The sequence below is a fragment of the Phycodurus eques genome, chromosome 21 (genome assembly GCF_024500275.1).
Source record: "Phycodurus eques isolate BA_2022a chromosome 21, UOR_Pequ_1.1, whole genome shotgun sequence".
Lineage (NCBI taxonomy): Eukaryota > Metazoa > Chordata > Actinopteri > Syngnathiformes > Syngnathidae > Phycodurus > Phycodurus eques.
In genome coordinates this window covers 10,093,423-10,119,744 of record NC_084545.1, presented here as the reverse complement: position 1 = coordinate 10,119,744, position 26,322 = coordinate 10,093,423, and the positions used below count along the sequence as shown (strand labels likewise).

General features: G+C 40.6%; 1 protein-coding gene across 2 annotated transcripts in view; it reads right to left on the bottom strand.

The window, feature by feature from the left end:
• The window catches only part of LOC133396457 (partitioning defective 3 homolog), a 298,273-nt gene extending 274,565 nt beyond the window's left edge, over positions 1-23,708 (bottom strand). For both annotated transcript variants that reach the window (XM_061666339.1, XM_061666340.1), the window contains exon 1: positions 23,336-23,708. In XM_061666339.1, coding sequence (XP_061522323.1) covers positions 23,336-23,455 — 120 coding nt within the window. In that variant the 5' untranslated portion in view covers positions 23,456-23,708. The remainder of the gene's footprint in view (positions 1-23,335) is intronic.
• Between the last annotated feature and the right edge of the window lie 2,614 nt (positions 23,709-26,322).

Sequence of the window (26,322 nt, the reverse complement as noted above, 5' to 3'; positions counted from 1 at the left end):
CTGATTTCAAAACAAGTTATCCATCAATTTGTAATGTATGTGTAATAATATGAGGTCATCATATATTTATATGGGTTCACAGACGTAATGGCCCTCCGAGGGAAACCATAACTACAATGTGGCCCTTGACAAAACTGAGTTTGACACCGCTGCCTGAAATCTGATTAGACAAAAAAAAAATAATAATAATAATCTAACAACCACATCTAAGAGAAACCCTACAAAATGACGAGATAAGAGGAATAAATCCATACAATTTCATGGAGGACTTCTGATAGCATTTAGGCCAGTAGAGAAGGCCTTCCTGGCTGTGCACACCCACCACTGCAAGCAAGACAAATAATGTAGTGCATATACTTTGTCTCTGACACATGCACAAACGGTATGATGCTGTTAGAACAAGCATTCTAACAGACGTATGTCAACCACTACTCCAGAAAAGAGGAACATTTAACACACCAAGCTCAGATGACATATTGTAGTGTAATGGTCGTGTGCCTGAATCGCAATCAGAAACTGAATCACAATCAGAAACCTGAATCGCAATCAGAAATAAAAAAATCCTGTCCACTTTCACATTATACTGTGTTTCTATTAAAACGGGTCTCAAACTATCCAACCCATACCACCCCACTTTTGAGCAACCTTTAGTTGGGGTACAAGTCTATTTATGTGGCAGAAGCTTCTATCATCACTATACCTGCACACTCTTTGGTTTGATAGGCAAATCATATCAGAGGTTGTCTTTCCAAACCTTAATATGGCAAACCAAAACATGCCATAGAGACATTTGACTTTGCACGATTGACTACACTAACTAACTAATCTAATAGCTAGTATCCAAACAGCATTAACTAACAAATAACCAAGGACCACTAAGACTAATGTCTAACTTTGTTTCAGCACTGTTGCAGAAAACATTCAAGAAAAAGTGTAGCTGTTGGCGTGACAACAGATTTGTGAATCTCTAGACAAATTAAAGACAGAAATAAGATGGGGGGGGGGGGGAAGTGATAAAGAAAGGGAAAGCCCCCTGTTATGTTTCAAATTTGTCACTCTCTAATCTCCCATGCTTGGCTGGCCTTACTCCTCCAACTATAACATCATATTTTTAGCAGAACAGAACTAGTGGCTTCAGATGGTTTGAATGATTTCCCCACCGGAACAGCAGCTGGAATACTTACGAAACAAGAGCAGTGGGCAATACAGAGTATGTCATGTCTGCAGGCTGCTCCTCCCACTGCTTACCCTGCCCCTTTTCTGTTGCCTGCTAATGGACTGACCATTCAAGCTTTAGAGCCCCTCAGTGCATTGAACCACTTATTTGTTGTCAACATAAGCCCTGAGCTTGTATTTCATTTATATGTTCTGTCAATATGCCCTCACTATACAACGAGTGACCAATAGCTCGATCCAGTACGCATCTGGCTTGGAAAGATTGTGTGCGCATTTTCCCTATCAGATTTTGCTCTGAGGATAAGAAATGAATTAAAGAGGATACAACAATAGTGTCATGTAATATGTACAAATTAAAGAGAATGAGGCAGAATGTGACATAAATAGCAGTAGAGAGATTTCTTCTCTCTTTCCTCTATCTACTGCAATTGATGACAACAGGGAAAGAAGAGGTGGTGAAAATAGATGAAGAATTACTGATGACAGAAATGACTGTGGGCTATGCTGCAAGGCCACTGCGAGCAAGTTCTCTGTTAATAGATGAATGAACATTCCACCCTCCAACATACTGCCATGCTGTATGAACTGTAAATCAAATGATAAAGAACTGATAGTTCTTGATGTACTGGAAATTGAGACACTATGAGATTTAACAATGTGCTTCTGACAAACTCAAACATAATTCCCTCAATCACAACTCAATAAAAGAGTTGTTTTTAAGTTCAGAGGTATAATAACAAATACAACAAATCGTACAATTTTGAAACTGTTTTTGAGAAGAATCGGAATCAAAATCAGAATCCTCCTTATTTTCCAAGTATGTCAAAAACACACAAGGAATGCGTCTCCAGTAGTTGGAGCCACTCTAGTAAAACAATAAACAGCCATTTTGACAAAAAAATACTTTTGAGTCATAAAAAGATTTTTGACAACCTCTCCTACAGCTACTCTCTGGCCCTCCGTGCTTTCACTGAGGCTGTTCTCATTCAAGGCACTGAGTGGCGGAAGATAGCACTATCAATCTCTCTTTCGGACCACCAGTGTTGATGGAAGGCGGCAGCGTGAAAATAAAAGAGAGTAAATGGCAGAGAGCCATGTGGTGGCCGTTGTGGTTATAGAGGACGATGTGAAAATGGTGACAGAAGTGCTTTGTGGTCTACTGGTGGGGATGAAGAACTGCACATGCCCCCCACTCCCACTCAGGATGATTTACAACAGCGTGTCTAAAAGACTCCTGGGACTGGCGAATACTTATAAACTGCAGTCGACATACCAAATTTAAGCACCTAGTATGATCGTACAAAACAACCAAAATTTGTGGAAAGGAATAATGAAGACACACTATCCTCGTTTTGCAGTGAAGTTTTGTTTCTAAAGCTGTTTTCACCCTGTAGTTGGGTACTCTGGTCTTTGACTCCTGGATTATGCGGGAATTTTTATTATCGGACCAGTAAAAAACATGAATGAAGTTACTGTTCTATTTTGACAGGGTTTGTGATGTATATTGTTTGAAAAAAACTAAATTGGTTAATGTATAAAGTTTGAAAAAACTAAATTGGTTAAGTCATAAAGAGCTTCTGTTTTTTTGTTCCTTGTTGATAGAATGACCCAGCAATGAGACAGCAATTCTGACACCAATATGCCAAGTGTTAAATAGTTGTGATTTTCCAATGCTTTGTGTAGTTCATTCACACCACTGGTCTATTTCTCTGGTCCATGTCGTGGTCACATTTGAGCTGAAGTGGGCTGGAATTTATTTGCAAACGGACCATGACCACCTCTGCAAACCGTCTCGGCCCGCTTGATTAGAGCACTCCAAGGTTCGGATTATAGCGTTAACCCCTGACAGAAAAAAATAAAACACACTTCATCTATAACAAACAGTATGTTTCTTTAAAAGGCCACACATGAGAAGTAACCACAAGTTGGTTGAGAAAGTCTATTTGAAAGCTTTGGTGGCACACATGGATTGTAATTCATTTTACGATTCAATCATATCACACACTAGGCCCACCATTAACAAGTTAATGCCTCATCCAAAAATAATTTAACCATCAAAACTGTCAAATGCAGATTACACTGTACTATAATATAACGATAACCTGACTAATGTTTTGGATCAAAGAGAGCATATATCAAACCACTCTCACTGGACCAAAGGGGTTTTGAGCCCAATTGGTGTGCTGCAGCTGTGTGAGAAGCAGCAGGAGATCAAACACAAAAATGTCATTCGCATTGAAGGTTGGATACATGCTGGAGTCAGTTGGTAAAATCCAGAGTAGCAGAATGAATTGCATATTCTAATCTCAGGTCTGGCGTTTTAGGTTTCACAACCCTAGCACTTCTACAGTATGTTGTTGTTAATTAAAATAGGTTGTAACATAATTATCTACAAAAATGGACATGTGTTTGCAGCTTGTAAAAGTATGACATGATGTATGACAGCCAGAGCACAAGAGCCAAAATTAAGAACCGAGGTTACATTATTTGGTCCTTATTATTACTAACAAGGACCAAAGGAGAATAATACATATGCGCAATATTTCATATCACCCGAGGTTGTGTTTGTATATACACCATGAGTTAAGTAGGTATGTGGTGGAGAGACAGCTAATTAGTGTTCACCACTTACCTAGAAATGTCATATCATCATGGTCATGCAGCTAACTTAAAAGTCCGCCACCCAGCAGACATCACGTCTGGCTATACAACATATTGTCAGACAATTACAGTGGAACCTCGGGAGGTCATCCAGTTTGAAATTTGACCAAACTCTTGGAGAAAAATATACTTCTAAAGTAAAAGTAAAGTTGTGATGCTTTGCGTTCATAGCTGAAGCAGAGTCTGGGGCAGTCAGACAGCGCTCTCTCTTTTTTAGGCTGCAGCAATGCAGAAATCTTATCCATGACACAGTTTTTCAAATTAGGCCATTGTATTGTAACAAATTATGATGATGCAATGATTGTTCGGTGTTTACATTTTATTTTGCATTGTTTTTGCTTCCTTAATAATGTACGTAGATGTAGTGCTGATGTAGACGTAAAGGGTTCCCTTTCGTCTGTCGTAGTCAGTCTCGTTGCCGGGGGGCTGTTCAGCAACGATGACAGCTTTCGCAAAAGCTCGGACAGCAGTCAAAGCAAAATTTATAGATTTTGGAATTCGGTGCACACATAAGGCGCACCGCATTATACAACGCCCTGTCCATTTTGGAGAAAATGTAAGTGCGCCTTATGGTCGTGAAAATACGGTAGTTGAAAGACAGAGTGGCTGCTGACAGTAAGTGAGGAACCGGCTCGACCAGGTCAATCACACACCTACACACTCCTGCTCACTCCTCTACAGGATGCTGCTCGTACATGCCGTGACAAAACCAAGTCATTATTAATGAGGAAGTAAGAGTGTGACAGATGTGTTGGACAGATGGAGGAGGTTTACACAATCTTGTTTTGTAGAGGTTTTAAAGCTCATTAGCAACAGAAAGAATGCACAATCAGGGCCCATCAATGTGATGTAATATAGTTGACATCACTGCCGTTTAATTAGTAATGTCATATTTATAACCACTATTGAGTAAACAAATATGTTTAGAAACACAATACTTTCTGAGTCCTCCATGTTAAAACATGTTGAAAATATAAAGGGTACGTTTCCATAACTTCTCTAGAGAGGCTGCAGAATCCACAGGTATCATTTTGGAGACTTGCGGCTATGCTTATAGGAAAATAATCTTATCGTGCAATACTGATGCCGAAACAGAGATAAACATCCTTGGCCTGTCAACAAGCTACTCAGCATCCTAGTTACATAGGAAAAGGCAAGAGAGAGAGAGTTCTAGAGAGATGTTTTATAAAACCAGCAGAGACAGGATATGCCACTATGACTTAATATCATTTTGTGTAGGGGATGAAGAAAATTGATTGTCGATGTCCATCCATCCATTTTTTGTACGGGTGTGCTGGAGCTTATCCCAGCTATCGTCGGGCGAGAAGCGGGGTACACCCTGAACTGGTCGGCAGCCAATCGCAGGGCACATAAATAAAACAACCATTCACACGCACACCTAAGGGCAATTTGGAAACTTCAATCAACCTGCATGTTTTTGGGATGCGAGAGGAAACCGGAGTACCCATACAAAACCCACACAGGTACAGGGAGAACATGCAAACTCCACACAGGCGGGGCCAAGATTTTAACCCTGGTCCACAAAACTGTGAGGCAGATGTGCTAACTGGCTATATACCGTGCCGTTGATTGTCTTAAATCATCATAAACGACAAAGGTACTATGCAGTTTGTAAAGCGTTCTAAATACAGAAGAGACTGAGATTTGCCTAACTGCATTGGGACTGCATCACTAGGAATATTTTGTTACACTATGATCAGGATCCTTACAGTTTAGCCACATTTTTTTTTTACACTGGGCATAAATTAAAGGCATAGAAGTCAGAGGGTTTTGAAATGTGTCACTTTGATTTTCACAAAAGGGTTTTCAAAACTATATCCACGGAAAAACACAATCAACAGCATTACATTTTCTGATGACTAACTTCAGAACTTAAAAGGAATACTCATTAACACTGACTACTGAATGCATAATACACACTATGTCCTGAAGAAAAATCCAAGTTAAAAAAAAAAAAAAAAAAAAAAATTATTTAAATAGACACCTATTGAATAATGAAATGAAACTGAGCACATACTGTATTATGTTAATAAGAAGTCAGGTACTAATGTAGGCTTATATGGGAATATGTAATACATTTTTAGGCCATTTAGTGCATCTTTGTTTATTACAATTGATCTCTAAATTTTGTATAAGTAAACAAAAACAGTTTGTCTTGCAGTAGGCTAAGAGACTAAACCTCCTTAATCAAAGGCTCATTCATGGACTGGCTGCTCTCTTTTTTAATTCCAGTTTACAGGTAACCCATGAACCCACCTATTTAACATTTACAGTTACATCCAAATAGTTCCCATGTCTATCTGCTGCACTTCCTCAGTCACGACTGACTGACCTAATTTCAAAGTTCAAGCAAACACTAGTCACAACTGGGAAAGCAGTGGGATACAGTGCTACCAGAATAAACGTAGCGTTGCTACTATTACGGCAAGATTTTATGGCAGTAGTTTGACATAGTGCAATCGTGAAAGACCAAATTTGTCTTGTAGTCTGATCAGCCATAAGAGAGTAGTCAAATTTGCAGTCATATCTGCAGAAATGGTTTTTTTTACCTTCTGCTTTCATATGATTCCACAAACCACACTATGCTCAGCAAGGAGAGAACACTTATCTGGAGAGAGACTTAACACTCCACAAAAAAATAAAACTAACACTCACTTACTCCACATGTATTAACTTTGCAAAGACAGAAATATACAGTAGTTCAACAAAGTGCCAAACTTCACTTATCACTCGGCACGTGGTACTGCTGAGTTCGCAATGTCAGTTCAAACAAGTGAACTTTCCTCATAATGCCGCCAACAAAACTGTGTATATCAGGGATTTTTTATTTTTTTTTCCCCCTCCTGGAGCCCAGAGCATGTCTTTTCCATTTCACAGCTTAGTTTGGATGTTTGAGAGGATATTATGGTGGACAGATGTTTGGCAAACACTGCATGATTAGATTTGTATGAATCCAAGTCATCTTGTATAAAATAAATTGAAGAAAAAAGTTGAATCATGGAAAACAGGTTTGATTACACGTCAATGGAACCGAAAGACGAATCATTAATTTAAAAAAGAAATTATCCTGGTGCAAATGAAAATGATCATTTCAAATTTTTGTTTTTTTTGTGGTACCTTACCGTGGCCCAATGGTTAAGATCATTGCCTGCCACGGTGGGGGATCTAGGTTCAAGACCCCGACTGGCCCATCCACCAACATCCCCCGGACTCACGGCTGTGGTGTCCTTGAGCAAGACACTGATACCCTGAAATGCTACTCAGGTGCTTCAGCTGCCCCCTGCTCCAGTGTGTTCCACTAACATGTGTATGTGCTCACTGTGATGGGTTAAATACAGAGAACAAATTCCATGAGCATGCATGCATGTTCATGACAATAAAAGATTCTTCTTCTTCTTCTTTGAGTCTAAATAGTCCATCCATCCATCCATCCATTTTCTGAGCCGCTTCTCCTCACTAGGGTCGCGGGCCTGCTGGAGCCCAAGTCTAAATAGTATTTCCTTAGTTCATCATCCACAACACAGTGACTTAGCAAGCACCTTCATATTCTGTTTCATAAAACAATTTACCATTAAGACATGCATCAATGTGAAATTTTTAAAAAATGGTTAAACTGTAAAACAGGAATGCTTCGTGTGGATTATTTTAACAATGCCTTTGTCACAGTCTGCCATTTTCGCCATGACAGCCAAAGCAACCTACTCATAGCATGTCAGCCACAGTCAGCACCAAGCACCTTTTAGGCATGTCACCATATTTTTTTTAAGACGATATAGTTTCCCAAAAATTATCACGATAGCATCGATGTTGCGTTTTTATGCCTCCAAAATAAAGAAAAACAAGGCCCGTCCTAGAGCTGCAAGACTGTGGTTTGTCCGCTGAAGACAAGCCCTTCACCTGTGAATCAAATATACGTTGATGTTCGCTCTAGTCATGTGGCGGTTATGTCACGCACTTCTGGCTTTAAGGACTAATCCCAACCTGCCTCTTCCGGTCTGTTGATCTCTATGGCAAATGACTATTATTTACAATTCACTCAAGGCACACCCAAAATTTTGCCGAACGAGTTGAGTTGTATCATTAAAGCATATTCATCCACATCAAACCTAAGTTCAATATGGACCGATCTTCTAATGAGTAGATAGCATAGCTATTAATGTTAGCTCACTAGAGCCCACTCATTCTTTGGTCAAAACTACAACATTGTGTAACATTGCGTGAAAACTTGGGACAGCACGTACACCCGGAAAAGCACAGAGAAGCAGTGTTGAAAGGAGTTATGTCATACTTACAAGACTTCATTGCTCTTTTTATCTGACTGGCTCCAAGTCAGCCTTTGATCACCCACATGCTCCAGAAGAGAATAGGCAATGTGTCGTAATAGTTTTCTTTGGCATAATGTTTACACTATCAGAAAAGTTCTCCTTGTCGCTCTTACATTTTGCACAGCTTATGCCTCGCTCAGCAGTGCCGTGTGCTGTGCGGCTGCTGTTCACACGGGCTAATACTATGGAAGTCTCACACAAAGGCACATTTAAAACAAAAACAAAAAGACAAAAGCACACAATGATTGACATATTGCTTTTTGTTTGCTGAAACTTGACTTTACTTCGGTGGCATGCTGCTGCATTGACTGGCAGATAGTGTTTTAAAAAATCTAACCCTGACACCAAGGCGACTGTGGGCCCAGGAAGTACTTGCAGTGGCAGAAGTATTTTGCCAGAATTCTCGCCCCGTCCGTGAGCCAACTAGAAGCTAATGACGCAGCTATCCAACTCTATTGGCTCATTGTGTGAGCCGCACGCCGGCTCACCACCACAATGACAATTTATCGAGTCCGGAAAAACTATCGTGTCCATTTTATTTATCAAACAGTAAGTCAATATAGTAATTACCGTGACAGCCCATGTTTAAGGCCTTGTTGATGACGCACTCCGTGTCGGAAGGGGTGACAGCCATCCATGAAAGCCGCTACAAAGCAACCCCGCGCATCCACCCAGCTTTCTGTCCACAACCACACCGCGGGTTCTGCCAGATCAAGTTTGCCTGTTCCTGTTAGCTGATTGCCCAGCCTTCTGTTTCTGACCTCAAGTTCTTCTAGTTTCCCAATCCCTGTGGCTGTTGAGGATTCTACTACAAAGATAGCAAAGTGCGAGTTTCACAGTTCTGCTCTCTGTGAATCGTGGATAAAGACAACAATGACTTTGGGGTATTTCCTGATATGCTATCTGTGGATTACAGCACATTCCATGACTTTTGCCGAAGACAAGTTCCCAGTCTTCAAAGGGTCACCCTTTCAACTATGAGGTTGACTGCTCTGTATTCCGGCTTTTAAGGGACCTGTCACAGTTAAGATTAAGCGATTAAGTGATTTCCAATGATTCTGGTGGATCAATGTGCTGCACTTGAGTCCTACATCACGCTCACCAGGTGTCAGCCTTTGTAAATGGGACAGGTGGTAGAATACATTTAAAACATCATTCTTTTGCCAGATCGCCCAGCCCTGATGTAACGTGACCATAGCCTATGCAAATGATCAACACTGCTTTTCTTATTTATATTTGGGTTTGATTTTGTTATCTTTATCTCACTGTTAATGGTTGAAATAAATAAGTTTAGATTTAGATTTAAAAAGCCTTACACTGCATTAACATAGGGGTTATTTGCCCACAAATGTCACACCAGATCACAATCAAAACAATCCATATTTACAAAGATAATGTTGCTCTGATTGCCACTGTCTGCAATTATTTTAACAATACGGTTATTATTGTAGTTGTACAGCCACACTGCATCTTAATGAGACGCCTTTATAAAACAAGTGTAACCTTGCTTCACATGTATGTAATGTAAATATGCACATAAATTGGTGATCTGAGCACAGAAGACAGAAAAGGGAGCTTGTTTGTTCAAGTTAAGCCTCGAAAAAGCAGAGGGAAGGTACTCCTTGCTTTCCTCGGCACTCCCAGACTTCGGTAATATTGTTTGGTAAAACTCTGCCACTCTAACTTAAAGCTTAACATACACAATATACATATCACTTGCAGGGACTGAATGTAAATCCATGGGATGCAGACTGAAGATGCATATAATCTATTAACATTGACAGTCCTTTTCACCATAAGGGAAAATATTTGCAGATGCAAGAGGAAGTTGCATTGTCAGAAAAGGGTTAGACAATAGTACAAATATTAGAAGTACAAATATTTTTCACAAGAAGAGAGAACGAATACTTCTCAGTTGTCCAGCAACATGACTTCATCCTATTTGTAATCCATTTCTGCTTTAATGCAGTAGTTCATTAACATGTTAGCCACAATGACTCCCTACGATATCATGGCTTTTTCTATCATTAGTATTTAGTTCAGAATTATAGACATGTAAACAGATAAATTCAAAGTACTTTTATAGCTCTGCAAGGAGGTTTTTCATAGTTTGTTTCTATCCTCATAGTCATGACAGACATTGGTACTAAATGTTGTTTCTTATGGAAATTGAAAATGTCTGTCATTAAAAAGGTCAACCTCACCCATTTTCTTTTAAAATGTTTAGGCTGTTCTTGCTTATCTCTTAACGGGCCATATTTATGTAAAGTTCTGAAGTTAGTTATATAGTTACCATAAGGAAAAGGGGAATTTTACGACTGCCCTTCAATGGTTCGACAAACAACCGATGCTTGAGACTGTGTCATGGTCTGTGTTTTGGTTTTGGGTTGTGTTTAGTTTTGTTCCATGTTTTCCTGTGTTCCATGTTTGTCGTGTGCTCATTTCGTTGTTGTGTCCACCTGTTCTCGTCTACCTTGTGTCGACCAATCAGCTCTCCAGCCACTCGTGTCTTGTCCAGGTGTTCCTCTTTGTCTCGTCAATCTGTTGGTATTTAGTTCCCTGGTTTCTTTCAGTTCTTGTCGGTTCATTGTCGTTGTCACATGTCTTTACATTATGTCATTGTCTCTGTCTGTGCCATGTCATAGTCGGCAGTTGTCGCTCAGTTATTTCATCAGTCATGTCTTGTTTCTTGTTCTGGGTTTACTCAAGTGTTTCTTTGTGTTTAGATTTTGGATTAATATAGGATTTAGACTATTTCATGATCTTTGTTTTCCTTTGTTTTTTGGAATTAAATATAATTGTTTTATACTCCTGCACTACTGCATTGCCTCCCTGCACTTGGATCCTCCATGTTTTTGCCTTAACTTCCTCGCCTTCGACCAAACCCCAAACGTGACACTCTGTTGCAACTGCAATCACTGTAGCAGAAATAAGAAGTAGGCAAATGCTGGATCACACCCGAGAGGGCCTGACTTGTCGTCCATCCATCCATCCATTAACTGAGCCGCTTATCCTTCCAAGGGTCGCAGGAGCGCTGGAGCCTATCCCAGCTATCATCGGGCAGGAGGCGGGGTACACCCTGAACTGGTTGCCAGCCAATCGCAGGGTACCTGACTTGTCGTGTCAAAACACCGCAAACCACATAGCTGCCCTTTGCCACGACTTGTTCACTTGGATTACATCCAGCTTCAAGAAGGAAACGTTACCACACAGAGATGTGGGATGAGAAAAACAATGAAAAATTAAAATGGAAATAAATACAATGTCCCCTTCCTAAATGGTACATAAATTATAAAAACAAACAGGCCTGAATAACGGTTATCATAGCGGAAAGATAAATACTAAATAAAGCATACTATGTTCCCTCTCACTCAATTTCCTCCTCATACTACATTTCATTCTACGATGCTGCAAGGCAACAATAAATTCAAGCATATCACATGAACAATTGACTTGAAGTACAAGTGGAAGAATAATGTTTTAGCAATACAGACAGCCAAACTGCTCCAAGGGCAGTTTTAGTCTCACAACGCCATTAAATAAAAGAAGCTCAGTTCATGCATTCTAATGGGTAATTTATCAGGATGCCACAAGACCTGAATAAAATGAGGTTACAATAACAGAGTAGGGAAGGGAATTTCAATAAATTTCCTTGATTGACTACTAACTCAATTATTTTTTCTATGATGGACAAGTCCATGTCTGAATGTTCACAGCTCCTGTTTCAATAAAAGAAAAGGCACTTCTTAGTTATGATGATTTACCCCAACCAATAAAGACATTTATAATTTAAAAAAACAGTTTGTTTTAAAGGTGAGAGGAAATACACCCTCGACTGGTCAACAGTCAATAGCAGGGGACAGACAAGCAACCTCTTCAATGAACCTAAAGCCTCACTCACAACCTGCCGTACTTGCTTCTATGGGCCGTCGATGGAGGAGTTGGGCATAACCATGCTTGATGCTTGCACGACACTCAAATGTTTTCATCACCATAGAAGGTCACAGACTGGCCTTGGAAGACTGACAATGCAAATGCAAATTCTACGGGTCTTGTGAAAAATCAAGAATAAATGCACTCCGTACAGAACCTGGACTCCTTTTGCATGTCCAGAGTAGGTCAGCAGCAGGGTTAGCAGGAGCTCTGAGATGACAGTAAGATAAATGGGTAAAGCACAGTCATTGTATGAGTGGCGTGCCTCAGGAGTCATACAGGAGTACTCAATACTTACCATTTATGCAGCCCCCAAGACAGAAGTACGTACGTCTCACTCGTCCACTATGTGTGGCAAGCATGCAGCAGCATGCAGGCAAAACGTGAGCGGCAACCACATGTATATTTTAAGGTGTTTCAACCATAATAGCATGACAAGTACAAATGATTAACAGAAATCGCTCGTCCACGCCCTGCAACTGACTGGCGGCCATTTCAGGGCGTAGGCCGCCTTTCGCCCGAAGTCGGCTGGGATAGGCTCCAGCACCCCGCGACCCTGAACAGGATAAGCGGTCATGAGAATGGATGGACCCATTTCCACCTCACCACTGGACTTATTTTAATCACCAGCCTCTTTCTGTGGAAGACAAACATACTTCCTTTGGCAGGTGCATTGGGTTGATCATTTGTCAGTGTTTCAGACATGGTGTGAGTCTCCTTTTATACCCAATTTTGCCTTGCATCACACGCAAGTAAGAAGAAGAAGAATCACCTTTTATTGTCATGAACATGCATGCATGCACACAAAACCTGTTCTCTGCATTTTACTCATCACAGTGAACACATACACATGTCAGTGGAACACACTGAAGCAGTGTAGGTAATGAGTGATTGTTAGTGCCAATAGCGTGCGTGACAAGTATGACCTGTGCGCCTAGCGCAAAAAAAAAAAAAAATTTTTATTGAAATCCACACTTCCTCCACAGTCACTGGATATGCACTGACCCCGTGCATCAGACAGATAGTTTTCACGGACTAATGCCTCATTTTCCAGGCATGTTACCTGAATATGACAAGTACTTTGCACATGCTCTTATCTCAGACTTTCATGCGGGTTCGCTGCAACCGGGCCGCAACCTGTTCGTGTTCAAAACATTTACAGCGAGTTGTGAGTGAGGAACAAGAGTCTTTATTTACCCTAAGACGTATGTTTTTGGAATGTGTGAGGAAGCAGAAGCACCCTGAGAAAACCTATGCGAGCAGGAGAGGAACATTCCAACTCCAAACAGGAAGGTCCAAGCCGAGATTCGAATCCAGAGACTATCAACTGTGAGGCACATTTTCTCACCAAAACTTCACCATACTGCAATTCAATTCATATTTTCAACCTTTATGCTTCTAAAGTTATACAAAACGAGTTCAAGTCACTATCTTGCATGAAAGAAAAAAGAGATGAAACAGTTATAAATTCATTCATTTTCCGTACCGTTTATCCTCACTAGGGTCGAGGGCGTGCTGGAGCCTAGCCCAACTATCTTCGGGGGAGAGGCGGTGTATACCCTGAACTGGTCACCAGCGAGTCGCAGCGCACATAGAAACAAACAACCATTTGCACTCACATTCACACCCATGGGCAATTTAGAGTCTTCAATTAACCTACCATGCATGTTTTTGGGATGTGGGAGAAAACCGGGGTACCCGGAGAAAACCCACGCAGCCACGGAAGAGAACATACAAACCACACACAGGGAACCCGGGTCCTCAGAACTGTGAGACAGATGTGCTAACCAGTTGTCCACCGTCCGGCACAGTTATAAATTTCACATAAAAATTATAGTAACCCAAATTATCACAGTTATGGGTACAATTACCACATTGCTAAAATAAATGAGAAACCCCCTCCAAAAAAAAAAAATCACAGATGTAAGCTCCAAAAGCATGGAAATGTCGAATACAAAAAATCTGCACTTGGAACCCTAATGATCAGAAGTGCTACAGAAATGGATGGATAAAAACAAACAAAACAAAACCTACTACTTTTACTGTACTTTTTGAATATTAGCAATTGTAAACAGCAGCTACCAACATGAATATTCATACATCCAATACCCAACACAATGTATTTAAGAAGAGATGCCTGAAGATATGATGTGTTGACCCAAGCCATGCAAAAGTTTTCAGAGGTCGAACTTGGGATCTGATGTACAATACACAAAATGTGATAATACAAATACCACTTCTTTTCCTGACCTTGTGGTGCAATGGTAACATGGGTTGTGTGTCTGATAACATCAGGATCATAATAGGCTTTCCACTGGCACATTTTTCTCCGATCAACACTATCATGTTTCAACAAAATATGCTGGGGGTGGGTCTCATTACAACCTTGGCTAAAACTAAATATACCAATAAATAAAATAGCCTTAATAGCAAAACTGATTTTTTTAAAAAACAACAACAGTTTAATGTTATGAGAAATAGTCTAAAAACACATACATGCATCAATTAACACAACATCAAGAGCATATCTATCCTATTGTCCTGTACTGGCTAATGATTAACTAGATTCTCTGAACCAGTGAGTCTGTAAATTGCTGGCTGGCTAGGGCAGGAAATCATACACTAGTAGGACACTGGAACGTAACCTGTTTACTCGCTTTCAGATAAGTCTGTGAAGCACATTAAGACACTATGTGGTCTTTTACTGACTAAAAAATGTCACAGTGCATTTTCATAGTATACAGACAAGCACCAAAAAAAAACCTAAAGGTATATATAGACTTGGATCAGCAGTTACAGAAGAAGCACACCCCAAATATTTTGATATACTGTATGTAGCCAGAAAAGACCAGTCATGCAATGGCTTGGCATGGCAATGGTATATGGCACTTTTACACGTGACTTGTCGACTGCTGTATTTGGCAAGAGGTGCCAGAAATCCTTGCAGCTTTGCATGCAACACTCAAGCTCCACCCTGAATTCAGAGTCCCTGATGTTTGTTGCACCGTTGACTCACACAAGTCTTTGCATGCCTTTGCTCTCACCACCACCTACACGGCACGTGTGCAACTGTTTGGTGTACACACGAGTGGCATTCTAGACTGAGGAGAGGCCCTGAAATGCCCTTGCCTTGACCCTGAAGAGAGAACCTCTTTGATAAAGATAAGGGCCTCACTGTGGTGTCATTGATCTTAGGGCCAGTCGACTGAGTGGGGGAACCCGCTCCAGTCATTAAATCAGGCAGAGAGGTTGTAAAATGCAGTAACCTAGTCTTCAATATTCCTTCATGTTAGCTTTGCATACCTATAATGTTAGTATTAATAATGTATGTATGTTTTTAATAAAGTGGACTATATTAATGTCACATTAAAAACATCTAAGTTTCCTTTCCCTTCGTAGCATCATCCGTCTTGAGTATTGACTTATGATGTCGCAAATCGTGACCCAAAGTAATTCAGTTCATCCTAAGGTCTTGCCAGAGCTACATACTGTATAAAATGTCCATTCACAACTTTTTGTGTACCACTCCAGTCCTTAAGGTAGCATTTATGCACTTTACAGAGTGATTAGCAACTATCAAACTAATGAAAGCGAAGAAGCTATGTTTTACAAAGATAAATCATAAAATCTTGGATACACTATCCAGATTTGTGACAATATTGCATTTCTTTCTTGGTACATGCCACCCCGTTACAATGTTTGATGGTTATCAGTTGTTTATGAATTATGCATGCAACAAGTACTAAAAATAAACTTAGCCCTTGGCGGAGGTGAGTATAACATCTTCTATTGGTCAAGGTGATAAATGCAAGGGTAAGTCTTGATTTAAAAAAATAAATTAATTAAGGGTGTCTGTTCCTGTGATATTTAAATAAACTTAGCTTGCATTGATCAGCAGCATATTTTCAAGTGGGCAACCAGCATCTTTGTGAAAGGTTGAGTATATTTTGACTTGTGAAGCAGAAGGGATGTTTTACTTAGACTGGCAGAAAATCATCATCTGTGGATAAAGGGGTAGGAGCATGAGATAAAGGCTAGTCTGCGGCAAGACAACAGTGTGTGCGGATAGAAAAAAGAGGACTAATGATAGAAGAGAAGTTGCACAAAGGACGATGATGAGAGGTTACTGAGTCCACACTTCCCTCCTCTCCTGTGCTCTGTTCCCTGATGTGGCAGAAATGAATTTGAAAAATCTCTGCTGCCTGACCAGAAGCCTGAACTTATCCATCCTTAATTACCGTCAATCACGCCGCTTTCTTGTCATCCTGCAGAACCCACAAGCTCAGCTTTGCACTGTCTATTCACATAATTACATATCTAGTTATCATGTACTGCTGTAGAACAGCTACTCGGATAGGCTAGAGTTTGACATAACCAACAAGCTCCTGAGTGCAGTGAGTTAATTATTCCTGAAAAGCTTTCATGCAATTACATTGTCTGTTTCGTTTCATGATGCATTTGAGTGCAGTTCAACTGGTTAATTTTAATTAACCCCATCTTTTGAGTAAACTGGGAACTTTTCTTTGTTAGTGTTTGTGCATGTGTGTCAAAGGGTACCTAAAAGGTTTCAATGACCTGTGTTACAGTCTACATTTACAATACCACAGCCTCGATCAATGGACTAGTCTCCACCATTTTGCTGAGCCACAGAAAATGAGTACAGCAACATATTCTATCTGGGGTATAGCTGTTACTCCTAGTAGCATACAATGGGGCTCTGTATCAGCAGTATGGTCCCTACCTATAGCACCAATCACCATGACAATAGGTACAGGTATATAAAATAATATGGTATATGAATCAGTTAATTTGTGCCCTTGCTTATATGCAGCTGATACTGTGAAATTGAAAGGGTAAAATATAATATTCAATGGCATTGCTTCAAACAACACAACAATAGGTTAAGGCAATTTTCTTTTATGTGTAATCGATATTAAAGACCTTCTCATGTTGGCCAAATAATCTTATTGTGAGTCTAAACAGAGAACGAGCTGTTATGGCTGATGTAGAAAACTGCAGTCAGTCCAATGCTTGGCTACATTTGGATTTATCAAGAAAGACTAGATTATTTGGATGTGAATAGAATTTTCCCAAGAAGGCTAAAGTGTTCACATTTGTAGACTGTTATTCTGGTCCTGACCAAAGTTTAAAAAAAAATAATAATAATAATAATAATAATCTCATTTCAACTCAGGTGAAAAGAATAACACCAGTGTTCAACTTGCAAGCACACCAGCTGCTGGGTTCACATAAGGGTTCGCATGATAGCATTCACAATCATTGGACCCAAACTAACCGCAATGGCAGAACAATCGCACTCAAGTACTCAACTGAAACTGGTAAAACCAAAAGTATCACAACCTTTTCAACCCATCTTAATTAGAATGAAGCATATTGCTTTATCTCTTTCTAAATGTATCTGTGTATCGTATCATTGTCAGTGTATCGAGACAGGTATCCCTGATGGAGATGCACGATAGAGCCCCAAATGTGGAAATAAATGGCTTTGTCTTGTCATTTCAACAGCTCTATCATGTTTTGTCTGATGGTGAATTACAGTCCGCCCTGCCAACTCTATCATGTCCATGTGGTGTTTTATGGCAGCTCTATCTTTTCTCCTCTTGAGGTCCTCAATTATTACTTGATCGGCCCAGTGCTGCGAAACAACAGCCTTGAGAGATGAGAAAACCAATTTGGTATTCTTATCTTCATGACTGTGCAAGGTGAAGAGCAGATTGGCTCTGAGGTTAATGGCGTCTGAGTGGCTTATTGATGATGCACTCTTCCCTGTGCCACTGACACTGAGACGAAGCCCTCGAAAGCCCCACAGAAGAAAAGGCACAACATCATAGCTTGTGTGAATAACTATCTCACATCGTCAATCAAAGCTGACCATTATTGACCATACTGTGCATGTGTACTTAAGGGTATACATTTTGTGCATCGGTGGGTGAGACAGTAATGCAAAGGTTATAGGGTTTAGGCCTCTATCGTTTTGGATCCATCCACATACATCGATCTTCTTTTCCTTTCGGCTTGTCCCATTAGGGTTCGCCAGAGCGCGTCATCCTTTTCCATGTAAACCTATCTCCTGCATCCTCCTCTCGAACACCAACTACCCTCATGTCTTCCCTCACGACATCCATCAACCTTCTCTTTGGTCTTCCTCTAGCTCTCTTGCCTGGCAGCTCCATACTCATCATCCTTCTACCAATATAATCACTATTTCTCCTCTGGACGTGTCCAAACCATCGTAGTCTGCTCTCTCTAACTTTGTCTCCAAAACATCGAACCTTGGCTGTCCCTCTGATGAGCTCATTTCTAACTTTATCCAACCTGGTCACTCCGAGGGCGAACCTCAACATCTTAATTTCCGCCACCTCCCACTCTGCTTCCTGTTGTCTCTTCAGTGCCACTGTTTCTAATCCGTACATCATGGCTGGCCTCACCACTGTTTTATAAACTTTGTCCTTCATCCAAGCAGAGACTCTTCTGTCACATAACACACCTGACACCTTCCTCGACCCATTCCAACCTGCTTGGACCCGTTTCTTCACTACCTGACCACACTCACCATTGCTCTGGATGGTTGATCCCAAGTATTTAAAGTCCTCCACCCTTGCTATCTCTTCTCCCTGTAGCCTCACTCTTCCGCCACCACCCCTCTCATCCATGCACATATATTATGTCTTACTTTGGCTAATCTTCTTTTCTCTGCTTTCCAGTGCATGCCTCCATCTGTCTAACTGTTCCTCCACCTGCTCCCTGCTTTCACTGCAGATCACAATGTCATCTGCAAACATCATGGTCCACGGGGAATCCAGTCTAACCTCATCTGTCAGCATATCCATCACCACTGCAAACAGGAAGGGGCTCAGGGCTGATCCCTGACGCAGGGCTGATCCCTTACGCAGTCCAACCTCCACCTTAAATTCGTCTGTCACACCTACAGCACACCTCACCGCCGTACATGCCCTGTATTATTCTAACATACTTCTCTGCCACTCCAGACTTCCGCATGCAGTACCACAGTTCCTCTCTGGGTACTCGGTCATAGGCTTTCTCTAGATCTACAAAGACACAATGTAGCTCCTTCTGACCTTCTCTGTACTTTTCCATCAACATCCTCAAGGCAAATAATGCATCAGTGGTACTCTTTCTAGGCATGAAACCATACTGTTGCTCGCAAATACTCACTTCTGTCCTGTGTCTTTCCCATAATTTCATTATGTGGCTCATCAACTTTATTCCTCTATAGTTCCCACAGCTCTGCACATCACCCTTGTTCTTAAAAATGGGCACCAGCACACTTTTCCTCCATTCCTCAGGCATCTTCTCACACGCTTGAATTCTATTGAACAAGCTGGTCAAAAACTCCACAGCCACCTCTCCTAGATGCTTCCATACCTCCACATGAATGTCATCAGGACCAACTGCCTTTCCATTTTTCATCCTCTTTAATGGCTTTCTAACTTCCCCCTTACTAATCATTGCCACTTCCTGGTCCACCACACTTGCCTCTTCTGCTCTCCCTTCTCTCTAATTTTCCTTCTCGAAGTATTCTTTCCATCTAGCTAGCACACTGCTGGCACGAGTCAACATATTTCGATCTCTATCTTTAATCACCCGAACCTGGTGAACATCCTTCCCATCTCTATCCCTCTGTCTGGCCAGCTTGTATAGATCCTTTTCTCCTTCTTTAGTGTCCAACCTGCCATACATGTCATCATATGCCACTTGTTTGGCCTTTGCCACCTCTACCTTTGCCCTGTGTCGGATCTCAATATATTTCTTTTGCCTCTCCTCTGTTCTCTCAGTGTCCCACTTCTTCTTAGCTAACCTTTTTCCTTGTATGATTTCCTGCACTGTGAGGTTCCACCACCAAGTTTCCTTTTCTCCTTTCCTGCCAGAAGATACACCAAGTACTCTCCTACCTCTAGGTCACATCCTACCTGTGGGACTAATCACATTATATATAACACCCTCAATTTCAAGTTTCAGCCTCATCATTCGATATGATACTCTTTTCACCTCCAAGACATTTGTTTATTTTTTGCATTTATCCACATACATTGAATAAATCCTATAAACTGTAACTTTAGAAGAGGGATTATGGTTTAAGTGCTTTGTCAGCTCAGAGAACATTTAAAAATCTCAAGTGACTCTCTATACAGCGATTATGTCTTCCCGAGGCCCAAAGGGCTTAACAGACCTGTTGCAGATGGCCATGTTCTCCGGAGCCAACGCTTCTCCATTTACAGTACCACAGCATGGATCAATGGACCAGTCGCTTCCATCCTGCCGAGCCGCAGAAAATTCTTAAAGGGATGTGTGATCACTGGCGTGTGTCAGAGGAAGTCCTCTTTAAGAATGAATGTTGATCTGCAGGACCTCAGCACTGTTTAGTCTCAGTGGCTAAATCTCCTACTGGGTGGAAAATTGTTAATCTTTTGCGAAATGGGAGGGATGGCATGCTCAGCCGAGCCATAACGAAGAAGGAGTATTAGACCGCACAGAAAAAGAAAATGTACAAACGCAAATATATCATTACATTAGCCAGGGACTATTAGCAGGTCTATTGAGAAATACAACTGCTGCTAGTCTCAGACTGTTGTGTTTAGGTTCATGTGAAAATTTTCACCTTCACTTGTATTCTGGTAACATTATGACTTTTTTCCCTCATTTTATTCTTGTAAGATTAGGGTAAGACTTTGTTTTCCCATACTTTTTCTTCTCAGCGTGGCCCAATTACACCTAAGGAGAAATCAACTTAGAGTTAAGTCAGTTTTCTAAACGTTATCTCAAGCCATTGAGGACCTCTAAAGGTTTATTAGGATTCAAGGTTTACTGGCAATAGGAGAAAATGATGGGGCACCACCAACCTTTAATTGATTCACTAAGTGGGTTTGAAAACAAAGCCACAAGCAACCATTTGCGGGAAAACCGATGTGTCCATGTCAGAACCCGTTCAGGTTTGGCACAAGGGGTTGCATTCCATCATGAAGCTTGAATATGCTCCAAAACTTGTTTTGCATTTAAGAGAAGTCAATGAGTGTATACCACAGTAGGATTTGTTCTTACATTTACTGGCCACTCCATTAGGTACACCTGCATGATCCAAAGGTAACATGATACACGTCAGTGGTGGGAAATAATGAAGTACAAATACTTATGTTAGTGTACTTAAGTAGATTTTTTTCAGCTCCCTGTACTTAGGTATTTATTTTTGGATGACTATTTTTATTACAATCATTTGAAAACAGATATTGTATTTGTATTCTACTGCTTACTTTTTCAAAACAGGAGTTCATTTTTTTTCATCACGACAAACAAATAGAAAGAGGTAAACTCAACCAGGGTTGAGATCTTTATTGATTTGAGATCTTTGAGTATTATAAGGTGAAAAACAACTTGGACAGCAGCGACGGAACACCAGGAAGCTTTAATGACGACTGCAACAGATTTGGAGAAGCAAGATATTCCCCATCCATGGCCTTATTTCGGAAAACTGTTTCAGAGAATGTATGTTCTTGGCTACAACGATTTGAGACGAATAAATGTACGTCTTGCAGCAGCTGAAAAAAACCAAATGCCGTTTTTTGTTATCATTAGCTAATTTAGCATTTTTATGTCACTGAGTTCATAATGTTAGAAAAGCTAACAGTTTACGAACAAGTTGTTTGACAGCTTAAGATTTTTACTTTTTACGGTTATACTTCAATACATTTCAGAGTTTGTATTTTTTGTTTTACTTTTACTTTAGTACAGTAGTTGAACCTGTACTTTTACCAGAGTCTTTCTTTACACAAGTATCTGTACTTCTACTTAAGTACTGCGTGTGAGTACTTTTGCCATATTTAGATTTGTGCTCCTCTCATGTGGCAAAAGAAATTGTAGCAAAATATTAGAAACATCTTTCAGGAGGTATAGTGTGGTGCAGCTCTACTTCTACTAATGCACAGTTAATCAAGATATTTTAAAGATGTTCAGATACATCCTCTATGTCACGTGTGTCAAACTGGGCCGGCCCGCCACGTCATTTTACGTGGCCCGCGAGTGTGCATCAACTTTGTGTTTCTTGCTAAAATACCAATTCCAAATTGGCTTCACTTTTAAAAATATTGAGATATTGCATTTACCAACCGCACATTTAAAATAAAATTTATTCATACTGTAGTTGAATGATGTGTGACTGGTTAGAGCGTCTGCCTCACAGTTCTGGGGACTGGGGTTCAATCCCCGGCCCCGCCTGTGTGGAGTTTGCATGTTCACCCCGTGCCTCTGTGGGTTTTCCCCAGGTACTACGGTTGTTAATTGAAGATTCTAAATTGTCCTTAGGTTGGAATGTGAGTATGAATCGTTGCTTGTTTATATGTGCCCAGCGATTGGCTGGCAACCGGTTCAGGGTGTACCCCGCCTCCTGCCCGATGATAGCTGGGATTGGCTCCAGCACTTCCGCGAGCCTTGTGAGGATAAACGGCTCAGAAAATTGATGGATGTATTCGAACAAACACTTTTTTACTGGCTTTTGATTTCAAAAGTAATTATCCATTAATTTGTGTACGTGTAATAATACGAGGCAGTCATACATTCATACGAGTTTGCAGCCATAACGGCCCTCCGAGCGGAACCATAACTGCGATGTGGCCCGCGACAAAAATGAGTTTGACACCCTTGCTCTAGGTTATAAATTTCATTAGGCTGTGCAGGTAACCCCTATGTGCAAAGTTGATTGCATGCTATGATATATTCGTTTTTGTTTATTTTGTTGTTGTTTTTTGCTCTTAAGCGTGTTTGTAATCAATTTGTAATCAGACTATCGACACACCTGCACACAAACACGCAGAATGTAGCCCGCGTTATTTATTTTTTATTTTTTTATTATTATCTTCTCTGAGTACATTACAAACCGGTGTCACAAAGCATCGAATTATTGTCCACATGCTGTAGTTTCACGGTGTTTTTCCTCCTTTTGTAACCAAACAAAACACCGCACATAATGGCCCCGTTTTGACAATTTTCTCCTTCCAATCATCCAAAAGGAGCCATCGGGGGTCCACGTTGGCTCCTTATCCTAGGGAAGCAACTACTTCCGACACCCTACCACCGCCTTCTGGCTCTTTATTTGCCCGAGAATAAAAAGCGCCATGTTGCGGCTCCAGTTGTGTCTGGAGTCGCCCTGCCTCGAAGCGAGACGTTGCACCGGATTGTGTTCTTACCTTCGCGATGGCCCTTTTGTACCTCATGGCCGCTTGTTCGACGAGGCTGGTCACTTTAATATTCCCATCCCCGCACGGGACAACCACCCGGGTCCGACCGAAACACACGGTCACCTTCATGTCCTCACGTTAATTCCAAAGAGGCAAAAGACGAAGCATCAAAAGGGCACAAACCATCCCTGGCGGCGGTGGGGAAGCGTAAAAAAATAATTTTAAAATACAAATAAAAAATCCCCGGTGATCGTGTGAAGTGCGTGGAGAAGTCCAAGCTATGAGATCCAGTGGCTGTGAGCGGCTGACTGCGTGGCGTCCTCCTCCTCGAGTGTTGACTTACTTCGAGAGAAACTTCCCAGCCGAGCGGCTTCTCAGCAGGGAGCTCACAGCTGACATGACGCTGCGAGGGTCGCCCACATGTTGGAGCAGGCAACAGGAATGTCTCCTGTGCAAAACACTCTCTACTTAACCCTTTAATTAGATTTCCTTTGGGCAAGCAACCAAGAATCAATAGTTTGCACCAGTGGTGTAGTCAGGACCGTGCACACATAGACCTGAAATGGTGCTCAACCACGTGCCCTTTTGCCCTGGATGAAAAAAAGTCCTTTTTACTGCAGCCAGTTTTTCTTCATTCATCAATATTTAAAAAATAATAACAATAATAAATAAATAAAATTACCCTCTGCGTCATCAATTCCACCCAAAGCGTTTTGATAATTGATGGGCATTTATCCGAGTCCTTGGGAAAATTGCACATATGACATTGATGCGCTGGAATTTTTTATAACCTTGTTCTGACTAATACCATTGAAAAATGAGTCCCCTCTGATGATGCAGAAGCTGTCTGCTTTCACCACTGATGAGCATTGGTCTTAATTACCCGTACCTATATACAGTGGGTGCGGAAAGTTTTCAGACCCCCATAAATGTTTCACTCTTTGTTATATTGCAGCCATTTGTTAAAATCATTTAAGTTCATTTTTTTTCTCATTAATGTACCCACAGCACCCCATATTGACAGAAAAAAACATAATTGATGAAATTTCTGCTGATTTATTAAAAAAGAAAAACTGAAATATCACACAGCCATAAGTATTAAGACCCTTTGCTGTGACACTCATATATTTAACTTGGGAGCTGTCTATTTCTTCTTATCCTCCTTGAGATGGTTCTACACCTTCATTGGAGTCCAGCTGTGTTTGATTATACTGATTGGACTTGATTAGGAAAGCCAGACACCTGTCTATATAAGACCTTACAGCTCACAGTGCCTGTCAAAGCAAATGCAAATCATGAGGTCAAAGGAACTGCCTGAAGAGCTCAGAGACAGAATTGTGGCAAGGCACAGATCTGGGCATGGTTCTGTAAAAAAAATTCTGTTGCACTTAAGGTTCCTAAGAGCACAGTGGCCTCCATAATCCTTAGATGGAAGACGTTTGGGACAATCAGGACCCTTCCTAGAGCTGGCCGTCCGGCCAAACTGAGCAATTGGGGGAGAAGAGCCTTGCTGAGAGAGGTAAAGAAGAACCCAAAGATCACTGTGGCTGCGCTCCAGAGATGCAGTCAGAAAGATGAATGCACCCAAGTGCAGGGATATCCTGGATGAAAACCTTCTCCAGAGTGCTCAGAACCTCAGACTGGGCCGAAGGTTCACCTTCCAACAAGACAATGACCCTAAGCACAAAGCTAAAATACCAAAGGAGTGGCTTCAGAACAACTCCGTGACTGTTTTTGAATGGCCCAGCCAGAGCCCTGACTTAAACCCAATTGAGCATCTCTGGAAAGACCCCCCCAACAAAAGAGGTTATTTAAGAAGAATATTATAATTACAGACAAATAAAAATGAAAATAAATCAAATGAAAACCTCAAACATATTGGCACTAGTGAAAGGATGGATAAACCTACAGTATAATAAATCACAGTTTTACAGTATTAAGACTAGTTAATTCTAACACAATTACAATAATGAAATATACACTATTATTAATACATGCACAATATTTTTACACATTTGCACAAATACAGAATAAGTATTACCAACCAAATAAATAATGAATGTAAATACTTATTCTCTTGAATTGATGTTCTTATCGAAGTTATGTCAAAGTTAACTTGATGAATAGCTCACTAATTGATAAAGAGCACTTTAGATTAAAATGCATTTGGTTAAAGACTGAAGCAAATCCTGTTTACTGACAGATTTTACCAACAAACAATGGCAAGAATGCATGTAGATGGTACACCCCCATCAAGGCCAAGTTCAGACCCAAACAGATGACTATTTCATCCAGCCTATGTGTAACACTAGTCCTCAAATGCTTCTGGAAACTCAATTTGACAGCTTTTTTCCATCCACACTGCACAGAGCGTTTTTGGGTTGCACGGTGGGAACAAGAATTTGGATCAGGTCAAGAAAAGCTGTATGGCTTTGATGATTGTAAAAGTCGACAAAATCCCATTGCCTATTTAAAATGGACACCAACAAAAGCTATTTCATTCTGCTTTTAATATAGGGCATGTCTTGACAGCACCTTTTGGGGATTACGCCACTATTCTCTCATGGAAAGTAAAACTGATTTAGGTGAGTGCCTCAACCTGTTTGTTCTTTTTTTTTCTTTATTTATCACATTTTGCCTTTGTGTGTGTGTGCGAGAGGCACAGGCTAATTTCCTACACAATAGCAGCTTTTCATTGCAGCGAGTCTGTCAAACTGTATATATATCGTGTATATATATATATATATATATATATATATATATACATACACACACACAAATCTATATATGTATATATTCGACTGCCTTAAGCAGATTCATAAATTGACTTTTGAATAATACAGTGGAGGCATGTATAGGTATATGTAATCCTTGGTACCGGATGCATGGATGGATGCATAACACCTGGATTTACTGTAATGTATAAAAAAAAGTCTCCCTTCCTCGTCGAACATCGTCCTGTATTTTGAAATTTGACAGCACAGTTTAAAAAGAAA